Genomic DNA, 25115 nt, shown 5'->3' with positions numbered 1-25115 from the left:
TTGAATTTTTGGTCAAATTTTGATTTTCAATTTTGACTGAATATTACTTGGAAGTACTACAAATCTTCCGGAAATATTTTTTAGAAATAGCATCATGATGTTATATATCCACTAAACTTGATTTCATAGAATTCGGTCAAAATTTTAAAACGTAAGAATTTTCTGGTTGTGTCTTAAAAGATACAGTGCGCATTAAAAGGTTAAGCAAATATGAACTAGTTTCCTAATTAGTAAAATTGTTTACTTCATTTTTATACAACTTTATTTCTCATTTTTAGTTCACGTCATTAAAGTAAGCAAAAAATAATTAAACTAAAAAAAATCACATTTGCCAAAATTTAACTAAAATCAACTAAATTTCATGAACTAAATTAATATTAAATCGGCTATGAAAAATGTCGCTGTTTTTTCTGGGGGTAATAATTTTTGTTTATCATTACTTTAAAAAGAACTGAGTAGCAAAATAAACTAAATTATACCATTACCATTTTTGTTCACGATGCAATTTATAGAAATAGGAAATAGGTCATAGTCAAAATTACGAAGGATACATCATTGTTGTACAAAAAATAAGGATGACTTTCCAGGTTTAAGACAATATACTGAGCTGCACACACAGAATTAATTTTTCCAATTAAAACTTTAAATAACTTGCAAAAATTTTTAAAAGAAAAATTTAATTGATTTTTTAATTAAAACAAATATTAAATGTATGAATTATCTTTGGTTATTGCTACTATCATTTCTGTGATTGAAGAAATTTCAATTAAAAGTTAATTGGGTCAACTGATTTCTTATAAAGGGTGATACGGTTAAAATTTGGTCAATATAAACGTATTTCTTTCAATTTTGCATTTAAAAAACCTGAACACCCCTCATTTTGAAGGTGTGTGTGTAGAATGTTGCTCCTATTTTGATTTTGGAATTCACTCTTCAGTTGTCAAAATGCCGTCCAAGCAAGAAGAGCAGCGTATCAAAATTTTGCTCGCGCATCGCGAAAGTCCGAGCTACTCGCACGCAAAGCTGGCAAAATCGCTAAAAGTTGCCAAATCAACCATTACAAATGTAATTAAATTGTTTGGGGAACGTTTGTCGACAGCCAGGAAGTCTGGATCGGGGGGAAATCGAAAACCGGAAGCCGCTGAGACGACAAAGAGAGTTGCCGGTAGTTTCAAGCGAAACCCTAACCTCTCTCTCCGAGATACCGCAAATAAGCTGGGTGTATCGTCTACAACCGTGCATCGAGCCAAAAAACGAGCCGGACTATCGACTTACAAGAAGGTAGTGACTCCAAATCGCGATGATAAACAAAATACGACGGCCAAAGCGCGATCCCGGAGGCTGTACACGACGATGCTGACGAAGTTTGACTGCGTGGTAATGGACGACGAAACCTACGTCAAAGCCGACTACAAGCAGCTTCCGGAACAGGAGTTTTATACGGCAAAAGGAAGGGGAAAGGTAGCAGATATTTTCAAGCACATAAAACTGTCAAAGTTCGCAAAGAAATATCTGGTTTGGCAAGCCATCTGTACCTGTGGCTTGAAAAGCAGCATTTTCATAGCTTCCGGGACTGTCAACCAAGAAATTTACGTGAAAGAGTGTTTGAATAAACGTCTGCTGCCTTTCCTGCAGAAACACGGTTGTTCCGTACTGTTTTGGCCGGATTTGGCATCTTGCCATTACGGTAAAAAGGCCATGGAGTGGTACGCCGCCAACAACGTGCAGGTGGTTCCCAAGGACAAGAACCCTCCCAACACGCCAGAGCTCCGCCCAATTGAGAAATTCTGGGCTATTGTCAAGCGGAACCTAAAGAAGACCAAAAAACTACTAAGGACAAGCAGCAGTTCAAGGCAAACTGGCTTTCTGCGGCGAAGAAGGTGGACAAGGTGGCTGTACAAAATCTGGTGGCAGGTGTCAAGCGTGAGGCCCGGCAATTCGGATTTGGAAAAGCGAAAGCCTAACTGAATATTTTTCCTGAATTTTATACTAATTGAACTTGAAAAAGAAATTTAATTTGATTTTTTAAATAAACAATTTCACCGATTTACACGCGTTTTCCCTTGACCAAATTTTGACCGTATCACCCTTTAAGACGTAAAGTAGTGGGCATTTTTCAAACTTGTTACTACAACCAAATGCACTTTGGACATTTTTTTTTTCTAAAAGTTCGAACATTTTTCACAAAAATTACAAAATTTTTTTATAAAAAGTACGAAATTGTTTCATTAAAAGTACGTACAAATTTCAAAAAAAAAGTACGAAACAATTTCATAAAAAGAACGAAATTGTTTCATAAAAAGTTTGAAACTTTTTAATAAAAAGTTATTTTTTACAAACTACAAAAAATTTGGAAGAATATTCTTCGTAAACAGAACGAAATATTTCGTACTTTTAATGAAAAATTCCTTGGTTGTAATACAATGTGAAATTTCGTACTTCTAACGAAATTTTTCGTTCTTTTTACGAAGAAAATTCTTTCGGTGTAGAGCTTTGAAATAGGCCATAGTCAAAATGACGAACGATGACGTTGGTGTACAAAAAATAAGGATAACTTCCCAGGGTTCATGTCCATCACATAAACTGAATCGAATAATTTGAAACAAGCTGCTAAACTAGTTTCTTATTTAAAAAATAACTTTTGTACAAAATCTCTATCCTGGTCCGCAACACTGTTACACAGTCTGGTCAACGGTGGTTACCACCACAATAAATACGTGTGATGATATAAATCTCTATGTCAAAACACGGAAAACAATTGTCACGTTAACACCTCTTGACAGGGATTTTACAGTCGGTTTATGGACTAATAATTGGTTATACGGGCTTGGATATACGGATGGACAAATGTAGTTGACACAAAATGTTGACCATAATAATAAAACGGGCATTACTTTTAATTATTCTAAAGCATAGTGTCGCAAGTTCTTCACAAATTGATTCAACATCCTTTAAACAATTTGAGGAAACTCCGACAAAATGCCTAAGTGATAAAACCATAAAACGTTTTCAATTGAATCCGGATATTTATCAGTCATGTGAAAAATTAGCATCGTCATCATCACCGGAACTATGGAATGAATCCCACATTCGTAATCCGCGACGTGTAGAACCTATATTTCGTGGTAAACCAAAACCCCATGCTGAGGTCTTAGCTGCAAAATTCCATTTGAATACGAACAGTGATCAAACAAATTCCCTGGTGGCATTAGTTAATAAAATTGCCACAGAATATTTGCATAAATGTCCTCCGGTTATCTATTACGATAGTTATGTGGAAAAATCGGAAAGTTTACTTTTGGAGCTATTATTTAAGACGTTTCCTTTTACCTATTATCACGGTGAAATCAATAGCCGTTATGTGGCCCGAAATAAAATGCTAAGGCAACCAATCGATTCGAATTGCAAAAGTTTTATTTTATTTCTATCGGATCCCTTATTGACACGGAGTATTATTGGACCCCAGACTGAGAATAGAGTTCTTGTTGTCTCACGTTCGACACAATGGAAATTGAAGGATTTTCTTTCATCGGAAAAATCATCGAATATTGTTAACTTATTGGTTGTGGGTGAATCATTGACAACCGAATCAAATAAGGTGAGAAACGTGGAAATATTTTTTTGGACACAAAAAATTAAAAAAAAAACTAAATAAAATTGAAACAATATATCAATTTAACCCCTAAATGCGCACTGTATCTTTTAATATATGTTACAACCAGAAAAAATCTTACGTCTTTAAATTTTGACCGAATTTTGTTTCATCTAAAACATCAAAACTATAGTACTTCTGTGTAATGAGAAATCAAAATTGAAAATGAAATTTTGCCCGAAAATTCTATCTATCTTTTAAGATACAACCACTATTTTTGCATAAACAAAAACACAAAAAAAAATTTTTTGGAAAGCAAATGTGCTGAGCAGATGTTCTTTTTTACTATTTTCCATTATATATTTTTTTTCGGAGGAATTCGTGTTCTTGTTCATTTAGGGGTTAAGGGTCTAAATAAGAATTGCTGGATCTAAATATATTGAATATCCATGTTTGGATTTATTAAACATTGGCAGTAATACACTCAAAAAAAAGTTTACTTGGATCCAAAGATTTTGATTTTGGTATTTATGTACAAACAAATTCCAATTAAAATCCAAATTATGACAGGTACTTCAAAGTAAAAACTGTTTTCTTAATGTTAAAAAAAAAACTTTAAACCAAAGATGCAAATCCTTAAAATAAGTCTTAGCCTAAATTTGAAGCGATTTTATCTTAAATTTAAAAATGCAATATGTCAGTTGAGTTAAGGACGATTTCTTTAAATTAAAAATGTTTTTCTTTATTTTAAGGAAAATTTGCCTTACTGCAAAGATCTACAACTTCAGCAGATAGACGGAAAATTTCAAGATTTGTGTCCTAAATTTAATGAAAAAAAATTTTGAAGCAAGGATTATAAACTTTCATTTTATTAAAATGTCATTATTTTAAAGAATTTTGTCCTTAACTTTAGCTAAATTTCGATTCCTAAAATTTAAGTTGCATAATCTTCCATATTAGGTCAATATTTTTTTCAGTTTATGTAACTTATATTCAAGTTCAATAGTAATCATATATTCAATGGTGATCATGGAATACAGAGACAGAAAGGAAATCACCCAAATAATTTTAGCTATTTACAGACAAGCAATAACACTGAAAAAAATATTGTGTTGAGGCCAAAAGTTTCATGTCCTTAAGATACGAATGCGAATTTTGTTTAGCATAGAAAATGAAATAAAGCTATTTTCATTATCCAAAATGAAGTCGGTTTGTCCTTATGGTTAACTGATTCGACTTAAATCTGGATATCTTTACATGAAAAAAAAATTTTGTTTAACTAAAGTCAACTTGGCTGTAATAACTCATCAAAACATGCCTTTAAAATTAATAAAATCGTCTTTAAATTTGTTGATTTTTTTGTGTCTTGACTACATAGCAAAAAAGCGTTCAATAATTTTTTAAAGACGTTTTTTACTTGAAACAAAACTGAAACTTACGTTGTCGTTAACACGTTTTTAAAGGACTTCGGTAGCTGGCAAAAGTGAATAAATTCCTTATATCAAGTACGCCAAACTCAAATTTTAAAAAGAACTGTTTCGCATAAAGTTATCAAATTTTGGTAGGATAACTTACCACGTTACAACTTTGGTCTGCATTTTTATGAGTCTAAAATGACATTAGATTTCAAATTTCATACGGCCGTAAGTTCGACCAGGCCAAATCTTATGTACCATCCACCATGGATTGCGTAGAAACTTCTACTAAAGACTGTCATCCACAATCGAATTACTTTGGTTGTGGTAATACATACTTACCGCTGGCAAAGTATCTTAAAACTTCTTAACATCGTCTTCTAAATTCTAATTGAGTCCATACGTGGTATATATTAGACAAAAAAGGCAGATTATATATGTATATAATTCATTTCTTGACCGGTATATATAGAGAAGTCTACAAATGATTACGAACCGATATGAACATTTGCGCGATAATTAGAGAGGAGGAATTGAAATATAGGGGGGCTGTATACAATTATGAACCCGTATGGACCAATTTTTGTGTGATATGGACCAAGTTTGGCATGGTTGTTAGCGGCCACGATGTACCAAATTTCTACCGAATCGGCTGAATTTTACTCCTCCAAGAAGCTCCGGAGGTCAAATCTGGGGATTGGTTTATATGGGGGCAGGTTGGCTGATAAGTCCCCGGTCTGACACATAGATGGCGTCGTTAGTATTAAATGCATATTATTTTTATATAGTACCAACCTTCAAATGATTCGTGTTAAAATTTGACGTCTGTAAGTCAATTAGTTTGTGAGAGTTTGAGTTTGTTATTGTGAAAAAATGAAAAAAAAGGAATTTCGGTTTTTGATAAAATACTGTTTTCTGAAGGAAAAAAATACGGTGGAAGCAAAAACTTGGCTTGATAATGAGTTTCCGGAATCTGCCCCAGGGAAATCAACAATAATTGCTTGATATGCAAAATTCAAGCACGGAGGACGGTGAATGCAGTGGACGCCCGAAAGAGGTGGTTACCGACGAAAACATCAAAAAAATCCACAAAATGATTTTGAATGACCGTAAAATGAAATTGATCGAGATAGCAGAGGATATTTGGATATGCGGAAGCTCTGTGCAAAATGGGTGCCGCGCGAGCTCACATTTGACCAAAAACAACAACGTGTTAATGATTCTGAGCGGTGTTTGCAGCTGTTAACTCGAGTTTTTCCGCCGATATGTGACAATGGATGAAACATGGCTCCATCACTACACTCCTGAGACCAATCGACAGTCGGCTGAGTGAACAGCGACCGGTGAACCGTCTCCGAAGCGTGGAAAGACTCAAAAGTCCGCTGGAAAAGTAATGGCCTCTTTTTTTTGGGATGCGCATGGAATAATTTTTATCGATTATCTTGAAGGGAAAAGCCATCAACAGTGACTATTATATGGCGTTATTGGAGCGTTTGAAGGTCGAAATCGCGGAAAAACGGTCCCATATGAAGAAGAAAAAAGTGTTGTTCCTCCAAGACAACGCACCGTGCCACAAGTCATTGAGAACGATGGCAAAAATTCATGAATTGGGCTTCGAATTGCTTCCCCACCCACCGTATTCTCCAGATCTGGCCCCAGCGACTTTTTCTTGTTCTCAGACCTCAAAAGGATGCTCGCAGGGAAAAAATTTGGCTGCAATGAAGAGGTGATCGCCGAAACAGAGGCCTATTTTGAAGGAGTACTACCAAAATGGTATCAAAAAATTGGAAGGTCGTTATAATCGTTATATCGCTCTTGAAGGGAACTATGTTGAATAATAAAAACGAATTTTGACAAAAAAATGTGTTTTTCTTTGTTAGACCGGGGACTTATCAGCCAACCTGTTACCCAGCAAAAAAACAGCTTCCAAAAAAGTAGTTTGGACCCCCAATCTGTGATCCGGAAGTAGTGCAAACTTGGATCATCCCCAATGAATTTTACCTAGGTTTGTCATAGGACGGAAGTACTCCCTTTTTGTAAACTTTGCATTGCTTTGGAAGTTGCATCAAAATGGTATCAAAAAATTGGAAGGTCGTTATAATCGTTGTATCGCTCTTGAAGGGAACTATGTTGAATAATAAAAACGAATTTTGACAAAAAAATGTGTTTTTCTTTGTTAGACCGGGGACTTATCAGCCAACCTGTTACCCAGCAAAAAAAACAGCGTCCAAAAAAGTAGTTTGGACCCCCAATCTGTGATCCGGAAGTAGTGAAAACTTGGATCATCCCCAATGAATTTTACCTAGGTTTATCATAGGACGGAAGTACTCCCTTTTTGTATACTTTGCATTGCTTTGGAAGTTGTGCCTTGGTAGTTCATTTGCATGAAGAAATTTAAAAAGCGAAAAAAAATTTTTTCTTCAACCAATTTCACTTTTTTTTCATCCATGTTTTTATGACACTGTTATTTTCCTATTATCTAATTTGTACAATTTGAAAAACTTTGTACAATTTGAAAAACTTTTTCGCTCCGCCCACGGGTTGAACCTGGGTTTGTTGGCACCATAACAGAACGTCTTAGCACAGTCAGCCACAAACGTCATTGAACACAAAGCGTCGAAACGTCAATTCAAATGTTTGTGATATGATCGTAATGCGACACCAAGGAATAACATTCTAACTGCTTCTCGAGACGTTCTTTATTAGTATGAACGAAGAAATAAATAACGCATGTTCAAATCTCACCATCGGCAATTTTTTATCAATTTATTTTTTTTATGATATACATCGTTTTTCTTATAAATATATTTTTTCCATTAAAAATCAACAAAAAATTAAAAAGTCTCCTAATTTGCAAAACCTTCTCAAAGAACTTCTATGGAAGCGAAAAAAGTCAAACGGTACATATTCAAATCCCAGCGGAGATGAAATTTATTTTTTTACTTTTTTATTAATTGTCTACTCTTTTGTGAAATTTAATTGTCCAAAACTTAAATTTGCACTCTAAATAGCCTTATTGCGTACTTTCCAATATTTGTCCAAAGGACTGCATCGGAAGTAAAAATCATGATGCGATTTAGAAAAACTGTTTGTGGACTTGTTCAAAAGGACTGCATCGGAAGTTGAAAAAAATCGATGGGGATTCTGTGATGCGCTTTAAAGAAATGTTTGTGGAACAACTTCCACTTTTTTTTTGCTGGGATAATTATGGACCGATATGGACTAATTTTTCCATGGTTGTCAATGTCCATCCTATGGTGGAGGGTATAAAAATTCGAAGGATGGTCTAAGACCCTATAAAGAATGTCGAGGAAGTTTTCAAACACATAGGTTTACTGCTACATTTTATGGAAATATATTTTTTTTTTTTTTAATGTGTCGCATTCTTTCTTTCAGGAACGCCCATATGTTCTGTACACACATAAACTATATTCCGATGGATTGGGATCTAATAAACCGATTGTGTTGACTTCATGGATTAAAGGGGGACTTACACGACCTCATATCAATCTTTACCCAAAAAAATTCGATAAAGGATTTGCAGGACATCGTTTCCAAGTAATGGCCATCAACCAACCCCCATATATATTTCGCATAAAAAGTTTAGATCTTAGTGGCGGTGTTCAGGTTCATTGGGATGGTGTTGAATATCGATTATTGCAAATGTTTGGAAAGAAACTTAATTTCTCAGTGGATATACGTGATATACCAAATCCGGAAAACAATAACAGGTAATAATGAAAAAAAAAATCGGTTCACTCAAAGAATGAAAAAAATTGTTGGTTTTGTAATTTCCATACATTTTTAAGACTCTTAACCTTATAAATAAAAAAGTATACTCGTAAATGCATGAACAAAAGAATATTAAAAAAAAAATCACCAAAAATGTAAGCTTATATTACATCGAAAATAGCTAATACTTCGTGGTATTACAAGCACGGTTGCCACAGTTGGTAGAATTCTATCAAAAATTTTAGATTTTTTACTTTTTGGTAGATTGGTAGAATTCTTAATGTTTTGATAAATTTCGACAGAAATAAAATGTTGACAAAATTTTCTGCAGAAAAAAAATGTTGACGAAATTTTGTATAGAAACAAAATTTTCTATAGAAATAAAAAGTTGACAAAATTTTCTACATAATTTGTTTGTTTAGTAGTTTTTTTTTGGTAAACTTTTCAGAAAATGTTGGTAGATTATTTTTGGCTCGAGTGGCAACCGTGATTACAAGTGTTACCCGCAATTGTCCCTAGTTTCCTCTTAATTTTATCTCGTAATTTCTGAATTTTTCAAAACTATTTGTTATTATTACAGACCTTTGGAATATTTGGATCGTAGCATTGCTAGAGGATTGGCCGATATAGGAATGAGTGGCGTGTATATATCTACTGAACGAATGAATGGCATCGAACTCTCTGTGGGACATTCCAAAGATTGTGCAGCATTCATAACATTGGCCTCTAAAGCGTTACCCAAGTATTTGGAGAGATTTAATCGATTTAAGTTTATACATAAAATTGAGTTTCTTCTTTACAGATATCGTGCAATTATGGGTCCATTCCAATGGCCCGTCTGGGTTGCTTTAATATGCATTTATTTGGGTGGTGTGTTTCCCATTGTTTTTACCGATCGTTTAACCTTGAGTCATTTGCTTGGGAACTGGGGAGAAATTGAGAATATGTTCTGGTATGTCTTTGGTATGTTTACAAATTCTCTGACCTTTTCCGGAAAATATTCCTGGGGAAATACACAGAAGGTCTCTACAAGGATTCTAATTGGTTCCTATTGGCTGTTTACGATAATAATTACGGCATGTTATACGGGTTCAATTATTGCTTTTGTGACATTGCCTGCTTTTCCGGATACTGTAGATTCTGTTAATGATTTGCTGGGATTATTTTTTAGAGTTGGAACACTGGGTAAGTTGGAAAATAATTGAGAATCTATGTTTTTTATGTTTTGTTTCTAAAGTCGATATTATTTAGATAATGGAGGCTGGGAGACATGGTTTCAAAATTCTTCACACGATGCTACAGCACGTCTATTTCAAAAAATGGAATATGTTTTATCGGTGGAAGAAGGAATTGGTAATGTAACTCAGAGTTTCTTTTGGAATTATGCTTTTCTAGGTTCCAGATCGCAACTGGAATATTTGGTACAGTCAAATTTCTCAAATGAGTAAGTAGCAAATGAAAAATAGGCTAGATCGATTCAAACAATTGTTCAAAGTCTATTAGTATATTCAATATCGAATTTATGACGAATGTTTCAGGGAGACAGATTTTCATGCAAATTTAATTTAATATCCATTCATAGAAAAAGTCGAAAAAACAGTCGTATTGGTGTTATATTTTGTACTTTATGGTCTAGTACACAACTATTTGTAAGATTTCTAAAATGTTACCCATACTATTTCCAAAAACCAAAAATAGTCTTTTGTATATTCCTATCCTATTTCTAGCCTTAATATACAAAATTTTCGGCAAATACAAAACATATTCTTAATTATGAGAGATCCTAGTTTAAGTTTTTTTTTTTTGTGTATTTCACCCCAATTAAAACATTTTAAATGTTTACAAATAGCATACAAAATTTGCTGTTCCATCAAACAATGGCTACACTCATAGAAAAATGTCTGCTAAAAACAGCAGTCGATGTCTGCTGTTATATTTTTGTACTTCAGGGTCTAACGAACAACAAATTACAAAAAATTTAGGTTATACTTTTTTCCCCAAAGCATATTTAAGAACCAAAAGTAGTTTTTGGTATATTTTTATGTGTGTGAAGATAAATTCGAATTTGAAATTTGCAGCAAAAACTTAGCCGAGACACAAACCAACACCAAAAATATTTTTCATATTCGAATTTAGGATTTCAAATTCGAATTTGGATTTTTAGTATTTGGCTTATTATTTAAAAACTAAGCCGCGTGCGATATAGAGAGTAGGTTCATTGGAAAGGGCTTGAGCTCAGCTTTCATAATCACAAAAGTCTTCATTAGAAAAGTATTTGTGAAAAGCGAAAATTTGAAAACAAATTTTTCATCAAATTTTTACAACGGGCCCACTGTGCCAAAACTAAGCCGCGTGCGATATAGAGACTAGGCTCATTGGAAAGGGCTTGAGCTCAGCTTTCATTTCCACAAAAGTCTTCATTAGAAAAGTATTTGTGAAAAGCGAAAATTTGAAAACAAAATTTTCAACAAATTTTTATAACGGAGCCCACTGTACCAAAACTAAGCCGCGTGCGATATAGAGAGTAGGCTCATTGGAAAGGGATTGAGCTCAACTTTCATAATCACAAAAGTCTTCATTAGAAAAGTATTTGTGAAAAGCGGAAATTTGAAAATGCTTTTTCAACAAATTTTTACAACTGTGCCCACTGTGCCAAAACTAAGCCGCGTGCGGTATAGAGACTAGGCTCATTGGAAAGGGCTTGAGCTCAGCTTTCATAATCACAAAAGTCTTCATTAGAAAAGTATTTGCGAAAAGCGAAAATTTGAAAACAAAATTTTCATCAAATTTTTACAACGGGCCCACTGTGCCAAAACTAAGCCGCGTGCGGTATAGAGAGTAGGCTCATTGGAAAGGGCTTGAGCTCAGCTTTCATAATCACAAAAGTCTTCATTAGAAAAGTATTTGTGAAAAGCGAAAATTTGAAAACAAAATTTTCATCAAATTTTTACAACGGGCCCACTGTACCAAAACTAAGCCGCGTGCGATATAGAGAGTAGGCTCATTGGAAAGGGATTGAGCTCAACTTTCATAATCACAAAAGCCTTCATTAGAAAAGTATTTGTGAAAAGCGGAAATTTGAAAATGCTTTTTCAACAAATTTTTACAACGGATCCCACTGTGCCAAAACTAAGCCGCGTGCGGTATAGAGACTAGGCTCATTGGAAAGGGCTTGAGCTCAGCTTTCATAATCACAAAAGTCTTCATTAGAAAAGTATTTGTGAAAAGCGAAAATTTGAAAACAAAATTTTCATCAAATTTCTACAACGGGCCCACTGTGCCAAAACTAAGCCGCGTGCGGTATAGAGACTAGGCTCATTGGAAAGGGCTTGAGCTCAGCTTTCATTTCCACAAAAGTCTTCATTAGAAAAGTATTTGTGAAAAGCGAAAATTAGAAAATAGCGTTTTCAACAAATTTATCTAACGGGCCCACAGTGCCAAAACGGAGCCGCGTGCGGTATAGAGACTAGGCTCATTGGAAAGGGCTTGAGCTCAGCTTTCAGACCCACAATAGTCTTCACCATATAGATATAATTAAATTTTAAAGTTTTACTTAAATGTTAAAAAAAATCTCTATATTGTCAATGTTCTTTTTTGTATACACACAAAAATTTTTTTCTGATTCAATCACGATATTAATTGATACATTTAATTATTTAATTGAAATTTCTTAAATCACGAAAATGACATTAAAAAATTAATTGAAGTCAAGAGCAAATTTGAATTAATTTTTTAAATGACTAAATTAAAAATTTAATTGATGTTGATTGCAAAACTCAATTAATTTTGTTCATTAAAAAGTTAATTGTATCAACTAGTTTTTTTGCTTAAAAATTTTAAGATTATTAATCAATTTAATGTTTCCATCTTGATTAAAAAGTTATTTGTACCAATTAATTTATTCATTGAAAAATTTTCAACTTCTATCACCTTTTTCAAAGGAAATGTGTTGAAGATATTTCTTCTGCGTAGGACTCATACTTTGGGAACAGCTGATATTTATCAATAAACTTTTAGGTTCAATGCGTTTGTATGCGAAAAAAAACAAAATTTTGATATATCGCAAAATTAATTGATCCAATCAATTCTTAATTAAAGTTTTTTCTTTCACGAAAATGATAATATCAATCATCTATAACAACTAAAAATTAGTTGTTCCAATTCAATTTTGCAATTGATTTTTATTTTAACTAAATAAATAATGAAATCAATTAAATTGTGATGAAATAGATTTTAAATTAAATTATTAATTAAAACTTTAATTTAATATATATACGTGATGAAGATTTTGTTGATTCGCGCTTCGGATTCCCAAATTTAATTAATTCAATTAATCAAATTAAAAGTGTAATTGATTACGATAGCAAAACACAATTTTTTAGTTTAGTTTATTTATTGCCTCACATACAACAAGATTTATAATCTTATAATTATAGTATGTGACATAAAATATATGAAGTTATCTGCGTTGCTTATGCGTTGAATAACGGGAGGGAGAGAAAAAAGTAAACAAAATTTTTTGTGCAAAAGCCTAAAAATTAATTAAAAACTCATAGCAGTCCGTACACAGAAAAAAATACTACCAATTGATTCAACAAATTTCTTAATTGAAATAAAAATCAATCACAAAGGTTAATTGCATCACTTAATTTTTTAATTGACTTTGGAGAGTGCTACTATCATTTCTATGATTGAAGACATTTCTATTAAAAAAAGTAATTGGATCAATTACTTTTGTGATTGAATAAAAAAATATTTTTTTCTGTGTATGACTGAACATAATATGTCTTTTCCGATTACAATTGGTGTTGGACTTTTTCTGGGATTTGTGAATATGATAACATTTGTACAGAAACTATAATAATTGTTTGTACTAAATTTTCAATTATAATTTTAATTGCACAGAATTTTTTTCTGATTAATTGATCCAATTAATTCGCTAATTGAAATTGCTTTAATCACGATAGTATTAATCATAGAAGTAATTAGAAATAAAAAATATTCTTGGTTAAAAAAGCAATTGTTTGCTTCGGCACTTTCAGTTAAGTTTTAATTGCTTCAATTAAAAATTTGATTGATTTTGGTAGAAAACTCAATTTTTTATTAGAGACAATCAATTGTATAATTTTCTATTATTTATTTGTTTTTTTTTTTACCAGTCGAAGAAATATTTTTTTGCAATTGTTTAAGAGTTTATATTTGTTATATTTATTATTATATAATAGTCTTAAATTATTAATGAACTGCCAATTGAATTAAAAAATGAAAATAACATACATTTCTTAAAAAAGCGCTCATTTTGTATGTAAAAGAAAATGTTGAACCTGCTTCGTAATGTCAAATTACCAAATTAAATAAACAAAATAATATCAACTTTAATTTAATAATTTAACGAAGTATTGTTTAAAATTATGCATGTTATGCTAAATAAATAAATTGGATTTATTTATTTTCAATTTGATATTTCTTTTTAAATCTTATTTTCCAATTTGAGCTTTTCACAAATACTTTTCTAATGAAGACTTTTGTGATTATGAAAGCTGAGCTCAAGCCCTTTTCAATGAGCCTAGTCTCTATATCGCACGCGGCTTAGTTTTGGCACAGTGGGCCCGTTAGATAAATTTGTTGAAAATATTATTTTCCAATTTGAGCTTTTCACAAATACTTTTCTAATGAAGACTTTTGTGATTATGAAAGCTGAGCTCAAGCCCTTTTCAATGAGCCTAGTCTCTATATCGCACGCGGCTTAGTTTTGGCACAGTGGGCTCCGTTGTAAAAATTTGTTGAAAAAGCATTTTCAAATTTCCGCTTTTCACAAATACTTTTCTAATGAAGACTTTTGTGGAAATGAAAGCTGAGCTCAAGCCCTTTCCAATGAGCCTAGTCTCTATACCGCACGCGGCTTAGTTTTGGCACAGTGGGCTCCGTTATAAAAATTTGTTGAAAATTTTGTTTTCAAATTTTCGCTTTTCACAAATACTTTTCTACTGAAGACTTTTGTGATTATGAAAGCTGAGCTCAAGCCCTTTCCAATGAGCCTACTCTCTATATCGCACGCGGCTTAGTTTTGGCACAGTGGGCCCGTTGTAAAAATTTGATGAAAAAGCATTTTCCAATTTGAGCTTTTCACAAATACTTTTCTAATGAAGACTTTTGTGGAAATGAAAGCTGAGCTCAAGCCCTTTCCAATGAGCCTAGTCTCTATATCGCACGCGGCTTAGTTTTGGCACAGTGGGCCCGTTGTAAAAATTTGATGAAAATTTTGTTTTCAAATTTTCGCTTTTCACAAATACTTTTCTAATGAAGACTTTTGTGATTATGAAAGCTGAGCTCAAGCCCTTTCCAATGAGCCTACTCTCTATATCGCACGCGGCTTAGTTTTGGCACAGTGGGCCCGTTGTAAAAATTTGATGAAAAAGCATTTTCCAATTTGAGCTTTTCACAAATACTTTTCTAATGAAGACTTTTGTGGAAATGAAAGCTGAGCTCAAGCCCTTTCCAATGAGCCTAGTCTCTATACCGCACGCGGCTTAGTTTTGGCACAGTGGGCCCGTTGTAAAAATTTGATGAAAATTTTGTTTTCAAATTTTCGCTTTTCACAAATACTTTTCTAATGAAGACTTTTGTGATTATGAAAGCTGAGCTCAATCCCTTTCCAATGAGCCTAGTCTCTATATCGCACGCGGCTTAGTTTTGGCACAGTGGGCTCCGTTGTAAAAATTTGTTGAAAAAGCATTTTCAAATTTTCGCTTTTCACAAATACTTTTCTAATGAAGACTTTTGTGATTATGAAAGCTGAGCTCAAGCCCTTTCCAATGAGCCTACTCTCTATACCGCACGCGGCTTAGTTTTGGCACAGTGGGCCCGTTGTAAAAATTTGATGAAAATTTTGTTTTCAAATTTTCGCTTTTCACAAATACTTTTCTAATGAAGACTTTTGTGGAAATGAAAGCTGAGCTCAAGCCCTTTCCAATGAGCCTAGTCTCTATACCGCACGCGGCTTAGTTTTGGCACAGTGGGCCCGTTGTAAAAATTTGATGAAAATTTTGTTTTCAAATTTTCGCTTTTCACAAATACTTTTCTAATGAAGACTTTTGTGATTATGAAAGCTGAGCTCAATCCCTTTCCAATGAGCCTAGTCTCTATATCGCACGCGGCTTAGTTTTGGCACAGTGGGCTCCGTTGTAAAAATTAGTTGAAAAAGCATTTTCAAATTTCCGCTTTTCACAAATACTTTTCTAATGAAGACTTTTGTGATTATGAAAGTTGAGCTCAATCCCTTTCTAATGAGCCTACTCTCTATATCGCACGCGGCTTAGTTTTGGTACAGTGGGCTCCGTTATAAAAATTTGTTGAAAATTTTGTTTTCAAATTTTCGCTTTTCACAAATACTTTTCTAATGAAGACTTTTGTGGAAATGAAAGCTGAGCTCAAGCCCTTTTCAATGAGCCTAGTCTCTATATCGCACGCGGCTTAGTTTTGGCACAGTGGGCCCGTTGTAAAAATTTGATGAAAATTTTGTTTTCAAATTTTCGCTTTTCACAAATACTTTTCTAATGAAGACTTTTGTGATTATGAAAGCTGAGCTCAAGCCCTTTCCAATGAGCCTACTCTCTATATCGCACGCGGCTTAGTTTTTAAATAATAAGCCAAATACTAAAAATCCAAATTCGAATTTGAAATCCTAAATTCGAATTTGAAAAATATTTTTGGTGTTGGTTTGTGTCTCGGCTAAGTTTTTGCTGCAAATTTCAAATTCGAATTTATCTTCACACACATTATATTTTTGCACTGTAATATACTTACATATATAAGTATATTACAGTACATAAACAAAATGTTTGCTGATCCTATTTAGGAGCTTAAATACGATCAGCAAATATTTTGTTTGCTGTTATCCCCCAATTTGATAAATATTCAGATTTTTGGGCAAATACTATAGATATTCATAAAATATTGTTTTAATTGTGTTTGGCTCCTAAGTTGACACTTTTATTTGTTTCATCCAAACTAAAACATGTTTTAGTGTAATCGAGCTTAAAAAATAGCAGACAATGTTTGCTATTTATGCAAACAGTGGCTGCTTTACCCTTTTAAGCAGACTTTCTGTTCTGCTGTTTTACCAGACTATTCTTCTGTCCCTACTAACAAATTTCTTTGGGTGTACTTTCCGTTTTTTTTTTCAGATTTTTTTTATTCTGTCATTTTGGACTATTTTTTCTTTTTATTTCAATTTACAATTTTTTAAAATATTAATGAAGGAAATATTTAATAAAATTAAAAAATTAATTAAATAAAAAAGAAATAAAAATTGTACATACCAATTATAACTCCTTTACACACCAAATTGCTTGGCTCATTTATACCATCCTTGTTTGGTTTTTCAGAAATATGTCTCGTCGCTCTGCCTTACATTTAAGCGAAGAATGTTTTGCATTGTTTTATATTGGATACATGTTTCCTGAAAATTCAGTATATAAACAAAAAATTAACTCCCTCATTCTACTAGCACAACAAGCAGGGCTTTTAAACAAAATCCAAAATGAGGTAAAATGGGACATGCAAAGGACATCAACTGGCAAATTGTTGCAAGCTAGCTCCTCGTCACCATTACGGGAATCCATACAAGAAGAACGCCAATTGACAACCGCCGATACCGAAGGTATGTTTCTTCTGATGGGCATTGGTTATGCTATTGGAGCAATAGCTCTTATATCCGAAATTGTTGGAGGCATAACTAATAAATGCCGTCAAATTATAAGACGGTCACGAAAATCCATATCATCTGGTTGGTCTTCAAAACGGGATAGTGTAGTTGCAGATACTGTAAAAATGCCTCGCACTAAACAAGAAGAAATGGAACATGCAGCCAAAAAACTGGAACGAAAATTAGCTGCTAACAAAACTCGAGAAAATGAGGGTTTCGGCTGGAAACAATTTAATTTGACCAGAACTACTTTAAGAGAAATATATGGCGATCATAACAGACATCAAACGGAGAATATGTCTAAGGAGAGTCATTTATCGGAAGAGGACCATTCAGAAACTGTTGTTGTCAATTCCGAGAACACTACATCGTTAGAGTTAAATGATTGTATAATAAATGAAAATATTCATAATAAAAAGAATCGCCTTCTAAATGAGGAACTTCAGAATACCTTAAATTCACTCGATCAAACATTGGCAACATACTACGATGACAACGGGGAAGACGATGCAGATGTGGAACAAAAGTATCTCGATATTATCGAAGAAGAAAAAGTATTTGGAAGTCCTCAAAAACCCGTTGGTCATTTGGAAGAAAATATCAATATTTTGGAAAATCTAGAACTGTTCAAAGACCAAACAAAAAAATCTATTGGCGACTCTGAGGATAAGTACGAGAATCCTTAAAATTTTAATTAATCTGTGTTTAGGAATAATTAAAAAGTTATAAAATAAATATAATAAATATAATTATATATATACCTGTTGTTGATGTTGTTTGATGTTCATTTTATTTGGTTTTGTATTTGTGGACTAACTTGTTTTTCCTTGTGGCTATCTTAAATAATTAACACAGTTCTTTTGTAACTTATAACTAGTAGCTTAATTCATAAATGGAATGAAGAGGCGTTGCATTCTACATTGTCTATATTAGCGTGTTATAAGAAGGGTTCATAATTCATCTCTGAGATGAGGTGCCTCTATTTGTGTGTACTCATCCTCATTTTCTTTACTTTCTTCATCTGCAGGTGGATCTATAGAATCATCTAAAATGAAAAATTATAAAAAAAAAAATAATTTTGAAAAAAAAACATACTAAAAATGTGGAAACAAATAAAAAATATATTGTAATCGTAATAGGTATTATTTACTAATAGCTAGTGTTTTGGTACAAAAGGCCGTATGCAAAGAAATACAACGTCATGTTTAGGACATTCAGAGACCATTGAAAGGAATTTTGTATTATCCCACAGAATCGTTCCCAAAAATGTAACTCTTTCAGGACTTATAATTAGTACAAAACCAGAAGATAAATCATTTTGTTGTGAAATCAATTGAGAGAATTGCAATTAGGCTACATCCCATGAACGAAATTCTTTTACCACAGAAACCCCAATTTATGTTTTTTCTGTCGTCTTTATATACCTTCGAGCTAGCTTCCGAACGGAATAGTTTTCTATGGTAGGTAAACTGATTTACTGTTAAATTTCAAAGACTGAGTTTCTGTTCGGTAAACATAGATCTAATTAAAACAAAGTGATTTCACAATCCTATATAAATAAGTACAAATTGGATTTGTTCTTTATGAAAATGGGTTACACGATATTAAGGTTGAAACCATTTAGAAAATTGTCACGGAAATGCTGTATGTATGTGATATTGATAGGATATATCCGGTGATTGATAATACAGTCTTACCGGCTATTGTGATACCAAAAATTCTGCCCAATTGAAAGTTTAGAAGAGATTTCCTTTGTATAGCCATTTCTGTACGGCCTTTTATAACATTTGGAATTCGGAAAGTGGGGTTAGGTTAAAGTGGCAGTCCGATTTATTTCAGGCGCAGTCTAGATTTTTTCCGTTGAACCCACCCGATTATTTCCTTCAGTTGGACCAATCACATTGTTACAAAAAACATTAGCAGACTGTTTAAGTTAAATTTTTCCAGTCCGCCAGTAATCTAAAGCTATATGCCCCTAAAGGTTGCTTACATCTTACACAAAATAAAAGACGTTTCAAAATTGATTTTTTGGCTTTATCTTGATTGCCGTACGCTGATTGTGTCTTTTGGTGATTCCTATTCAAGGTGCTTTGATGTCCCATCAGGTGTGCCTCAGGGTAGTCATTTGGGGCCTGTCTTATTTTTGTTATTTATAAACGATTTACATAAGTCCGTAGTTAACTCTAGGATTTTGATGTATGCTGATGACGTTAAGTTATTATCCTCGTTTGATAATTCTGGTCAGGTGCATTTATTTCAAGGTGATTTGGAAAGCTTTGATGATTGGTGTAGGGTAAATCTGATGGATTTGAACTTGAGGAAATTCAAGTTTATGCGATTCTTTAGGTCTAGACCTATTGATGTATAGTATACAGGGCTCGTTATCTTGGCATTGTTATGGATCGTAGGCTTAATTTTAATGGTCATATTGATTCGATGGTGAGTAAGGCGTATGGGGCTCTAGGATTCATAAAGCGTTGGGCGAAGGAGTTTTCGGACCCTTATGTTACAAAGAGGCTTTTTACTGCCCTTGTTAGACCCATTCTAGAGTATGGTTCTATCGTGTGGGATCCTCAGTATGAAGTTTATATTGATAGGATAGAATCGGTTCAGAAGCAGTTCTTGTTGTTCGCTTTGAGACATCTTCATTGGAACAGTGATTTTGTTCTTCCTTCATACACTTCTAGATTGAGGCTGATTAATTTGCCTACTCTTAGGAGCCGACGGACGATGTTGAGCTCCATGATGATGTATAGGTTAGTTAGTGGGGATATTCCATGATCGGAATTGATACCTAGGATTCGGATAAATGTTCCTTTTAGGGCATCTAGGAATTAACAGTTTCTTTACATTGATTTTCAACGTTCGAATTATGCTTCTGTGGAGCCTAGATGATGAAGTCTAGAATTTTAGCATATTTGGATAACTAATACATTAGTTTTACTGAATAACTTAATATTTGATCTTGTGTTTTAATATATCCGGCTGATTAGTCCTTCTCTGTAGCTGGTCAAATTCCTCTGCCTCCACCCTGCCATGGTCCGGATCATGGTGTGTACGCTGTCCCTACGTCATGGGGACGAGGCCCTCACGGTCGGAAGGGGCGGGAAAGTGGGCGATGGGACCGTTCGTTAAAAAAATGACAATTGAAAAGTCAACTTTTATTATCCATGGAAATCAATATTTTAGCTTCACGACGGTGTTGAAAGTCAATCAGTTGTTTTCGGCCCGTTTAGTAGTTTCCAATATCCAATTTAATGATACAAATTCATATAAATTTTTAAGAAAACGTTATCATATTAAGTGTTATGGTTTTTATACTAAATTTAATATATCTACTTCGAGAGACAGAAGTCCAAAAACTTAATGAAATTTCCACAAAAAAATGTGAACTTCTTTCAGACATTAATCAAAATGAATCCACCAAAATTGTACAAAACAATTTCATGCATGTACCTGTAATTCTTGTAGAAAGTTTTAAATTTAATAGAAATTTAATTATACAATTATTTTGTATAATTAGATATAATGCATTTGGACGTCAATTGCCTGTTTCGGTATCAGGCTAACATGTAATATAATTTAATAAAAATTTTGGTATCAAAATAATAGTCGTCCTTATATTGGAGTATATGAATTGAGTTTAAATTAATATTAAAAATATTAAAACCATACTAAATTATGATATTAAATGAGGGAGGTACTAACAACAAAGGGTTTCGACCTACGGATTGAGTTTATATGCATTAAACTATGGAAAATATTAAACTGATAGAACGAAAAATTGCAAAACAAATTGTACGAAATTGTAACGAAAACTATAGATATAGATGTAAACATAAAAAAATAACTTGATACCATATTTTATAAATCAATTTTATTATAGCTTTGTTACGTACTTTATTCCAATATTTGGTGTCTTTTGGTGTATGTATGTAGCTGCCACTAATTATTCATAGAATAAATACTATTGGTTAGATTATCTTCCTCTCAGCCACTGTTATTAAAAACTTTTTTTTAAACCAACATTTTTAACGCTTTCTTAGATTTAGTTAAAATTATAAATACATTTTTCTGAGGTCGAACCATGGTGAGGTGTATATATAGTACTACTGGTGATGAGACGTTGATGTATATTGTTACGTTTTACAAGGATTTCATTAACATTTCTTCCAATTGTTTTGTATCAATTTGTGGCTTATTGGCACCAGCTGGGACAGAACTAAGCCAATATTCTGAAGCTGCTATGTAGATAGCAACAGCTGCTCCCACAATATAGGCAATATGTGTTGAACTTTGGAAGATGACACAGGTGGCCACACAAAGACCGAAATACGTTAGAAAACGTGTTATATTTACATATTGATCACGTTTCTCATTGGAATCATCTGATAATGTGAGATATTGTGTCAGCATTGTGTATTGTAAAGATAGCAAAATAAACAAATACAAAATACTTCATTTTATGACATAATTACCTATAGGTTTAAATTGATCTTACCTTGACATTTGCCATCTTTGAGACTATAACCGGCAGCACATTTTTTGCACATATCTGGTCCATCGCCATCACAGCCTTCACAGGATCGATCACATTCCAAACAAGAATGGGAACCTTCATTGTTTACACAAAATTGATTGGGTCGGCAAGTTCTTGGCTTATCAAGGCACTCATTAATGTCCTGACATCCGTTTGTATCATCCCAGCGCCAGCCTTCATTGCATTTTGAGCATGCTGAAATAGAAATTTGATATAACAATGTCAATACAATACGATTAAATTTTATTTTTTCACAATAAAACTATTTTATCATTTAAAAGTAAATCGAAATTTTGATTTTTGACAATACAAGACAATTTTGCCCCAAAACTCATTCTTTTTCTGAAAAGCTCAGATATTAGTTATAATATAAAATCATGCAAATGCACGTTATTCCCTCTTTTTAACTTCAGAAAATATTGAAACCATTCTTACCCTTCTAAAACATTGTAACATCTACCATCCTGTTTATATTTTTCTCTTCTAAAATATTGTAAAAACTAAGTTTATCTACTTTTAACATATGTACTATATTAGATCAAAATCCTGTTGTTGACAACTACTTATACTGTTTACTTTCATAATTTATTATGATTGTAAATCTTTTAATAAATATATAATTTTTGATTTTTATTTATTTTTTATTTATTTATTTAACTCATTTTACAACCAAGCCAAAATGGCCATATTTTTTCGTTAAAAGTCGATAAATTAATTTTTTAATTAAAGACGAAACTATTTTTAATTACGTTCTTAACTGACTTACCCCCATTTTCCGGAAGCTCCGTTAGTGCTGCTACGTTAGCTAACGAAATTTTAAATCGCTCTATGAAAATATCTGTCATCTTCCCTATATATTCCATGTGCCAGTTAGGAACTTAACTGTTGAACATTTTTCAGTTTTCAAAGTTAACCGGAAAGATATCTGAAATTTAATTTCTGTTAACTGGCAGTTAAAGCCTAATGGAGCTACTGAAACTTTATCGGGCTGCCACTTTAACCTAATCTAACCTAACCTACATGAAAATGGCCGTTAGTATTTTTAGTTTGACTAAAAAATTGCTTGTTTCAAATAATAATTTTAATAAAAAAATTTCCAACGAATTTGATTAAAACGTTAACTTATCAACATTTTTTTTAAATTGTCACCTTCAATCAACATTTTAATTGGAAATATTCCGGTGCTATTTTTTTCTGTGAGGATGGGCCTCATCCAAAATCGCTTAAACTAATTTTTGACGGTAACAATAAACCAATTTAATTATGACTACCATCGCAAGAGAAGAATCGCCGTGCCCAGCATCCCTCTATTAATTTTCCTTACCTTCTCGAAGAACAATAATAGATATAATTTTATAATACACGTTCTATGTAAGGTTGGCTGATAAGTCCCTGGTCTGACACAGAGATGGCGTCGCTAGTATTAAATTCATATTATTTTTATATAGTACCAAGGCAAAACCGAAGGAGTACTACCAAAATGGTATCAAAAAATTGGAAGGTCGTTATAATCGTTATATCGCTCTTGAAGGGAACTATGTTGAATAATAAAAACGATTTTTGACAAAAAATAGTGTTTTTTCTTAGTTAGACCGGGGACTTACTGATAAGGTTAGCTCCTATAAAGCCTTTATGGCGCTGGGTCTGCATAAAATTTATGATTCATAAAAAAATAGAAGAAATATAGAATTAAAAAAATCCACAACTGATATCGGCAGACCCATCTGCATTTCTGCACTAGACCGTATTTCGACTTTTTATTCAACAAATCTAAAAAGCAATGGAATAAATAGTCTATGTGAGTCTAAAATAGCGGCCTGGCCCATTATCCCTAACCTAACCTACCGCAAAATCGACCGCAAACGTTATTTGTACATATTTACAGTGATGGTCTATACTACCTTTTGGTCCCGCTCCCGTACAACCTCCATCCTTTGTGCACGATTTGTGGCATGGTGAGCACAGAAGTTTTTTATCATCTCGGAATGCCTCATAGAAACCATGGGCACATTTACTACAATCATCAGCTGTATAACCAGCGTCGCAATTACATTTCCCATTGCCTTTACGAGTACCATCACCTTTGCATTTGCCGTTTCCACCACATTCTGTACATTTTTTGCAATCAGCTCCATAATGGCCTTCGGGGCAGCAAACTTTTAGTTGATCTATGCAAAACCATTTGTGTAGATCTTCTTCCTCGCCTTGTTTGTGCGTAAACCATTCTTCAAGCAATTGTTCATAATCATTAGCCATATTGTGGCATTGAGTTTGACCACGATGAACTTCACGGCAAAGATTCTCTTGAATTTCCACAAAACGTACTTCACTGGTTTTGTAGGAACGTAGTTTTTCTTCTTCCCAGGCGGCATCTCCGCCTGCATGTTTGCCCCGACTAAAAAACAAAATGCATTAATTATTAATATATATCCTTTGAACTGATGTAAAGATCAAGAAGGGGGCGGGGTAGATAGGATGTAAACTTCTAGAAGAAATTTTCCATACGATATGCTAGCACTTTACCTTACTTTTCCCTTACCTTGTTTTCTCCATTCCTAGTTTGAAGGATGAAACCAATGTAGAACAAGCTTTACATGGTGGCAAATTTGTAGCCTTCTCCTTAATGTCATGGGGATTTAAATAACCTTCTGCACTAACAGCTCCCGCGAAACACAGTAGAAAAACTGCAAAAACATTAGGAAGACTTTGCATTTTTGTGATTGCTCCGTTTGCCTCCAATCGCTTGCCGCGTTGTCACTTGAAGTGTTTTTGTTAAATTTATCTGCTCCGAAGTTTTTATTGATAATCTTCCACTATCCGTCAAGTATAGGTTTACGTGTTTTTTTATTTTCCTAAATTACAGAGTAAAAATCGATTTTCTATTTGCCGACATTCGATAACACATTTGTAATCGATAGCCCTGAATGTTCCCTAAACAAAATGATGTTGGCGTTGCTCAATGATTAATGAACCGCTCACACGTACATGAATTGTGTCTTTCGTGAACTTTGGCTATGAATCTATGATTATGACATCTTTACCACTGGTAATATGGCCATAAATGGCGTATTAGAAGTTCAAAAATGATCCGGCAACTGGTATTTGCTATATATTCGATCAAATTTCGAG

The 25115-nt window shown here is 33.3% G+C and overlaps 2 protein-coding genes across 3 annotated transcripts; one reads left to right on the top strand and one right to left on the bottom strand.

Annotated features, from left to right (window-relative positions):
* Window positions 1-2761: 2761 nt before the first annotated feature.
* On the top strand, window positions 2762-18200 carry Ir21a (Ionotropic receptor 21a). Its single transcript, XM_075296822.1, has 6 exons — window positions 2762-3598; window positions 8404-8738; window positions 9320-9481; window positions 9542-9924; window positions 9991-10183; window positions 17127-18200. The coding sequence occupies exons 1-6, from the start codon at window positions 2864-2866 to the stop codon at window positions 18130-18132; spliced, it is 2814 nt and encodes a 937-aa protein (XP_075152937.1). The 5' UTR covers window positions 2762-2863; the 3' UTR covers window positions 18133-18200.
* Window positions 18201-18210: 10 nt separating this feature from the next.
* Window positions 18211-24846, bottom strand: Creld (Cysteine rich with EGF like domains). 2 transcript variants are annotated; one of them, XM_075296823.1, is made up of 5 exons: window positions 24526-24846; window positions 23888-24381; window positions 21948-22181; window positions 21346-21834; window positions 18211-18491 (listed from the first exon to the last, which is right to left on the bottom strand). In XM_075296823.1, exons 1-4 carry the CDS (start codon window positions 24696-24698, stop codon window positions 21593-21595), a joined length of 1143 nt encoding a protein of 380 aa, XP_075152938.1. In that variant the 5' UTR covers window positions 24699-24846; the 3' UTR covers window positions 18211-18491; window positions 21346-21592. The 2 variants fall into 2 exon arrangements, with proteins under 2 accessions (XP_075152938.1, XP_075152939.1); XM_075296824.1 differs by lacking the exon at window positions 21346-21834 and having other exon boundaries at window positions 24526-24845.
* Between the last annotated feature and the right edge of the window lie 269 nt (window positions 24847-25115).

The sequence above is a fragment of the Haematobia irritans genome, chromosome 2, assembly GCF_050003625.1.
Source record: "Haematobia irritans isolate KBUSLIRL chromosome 2, ASM5000362v1, whole genome shotgun sequence".
Taxonomy (NCBI): domain Eukaryota; kingdom Metazoa; phylum Arthropoda; class Insecta; order Diptera; family Muscidae; genus Haematobia; species Haematobia irritans.
The sequence above is the reverse complement of the archived record's forward strand: the minus strand, read 5'-3'. Positions and strand labels throughout refer to the sequence as shown.

Bases quoted from the DNA above. Each gene is read 5' to 3' on its own strand.
- Ir21a (XM_075296822.1), top strand. From the start codon at position 2,864: ATGTTGACCATAATAATAAAACGGGCATTACTTTTAATTATTCTAAAG. The intron at 3,599-8,403 runs GTGAGAAACGTG...TCTTTCTTTCAG, and splicing joins TGACAACCGAATCAAATAAG to GAACGCCCATATGTTCTGTA. The intron at 9,482-9,541 runs GTATTTGGAGAG...TCTTCTTTACAG, and splicing joins GCCTCTAAAGCGTTACCCAA to ATATCGTGCAATTATGGGTC.
- Creld (XM_075296823.1), bottom strand. From the start codon at position 24,698: ATGCAAAGTCTTCCTAATGTTTTTGCAGTTTTTCTACTGTGTTTCGCG. The intron at 22,182-23,887 runs GTAGTATAGACC...TTTCTATTTCAG, and splicing joins TACGGGAGCGGGACCAAAAG to CATGCTCAAAATGCAATGAA. The intron at 21,835-21,947 runs GTAAGATCAATT...TCACATTATCAG, and splicing joins CAAAGATGGCAAATGTCAAG to ATGATTCCAATGAGAAACGT.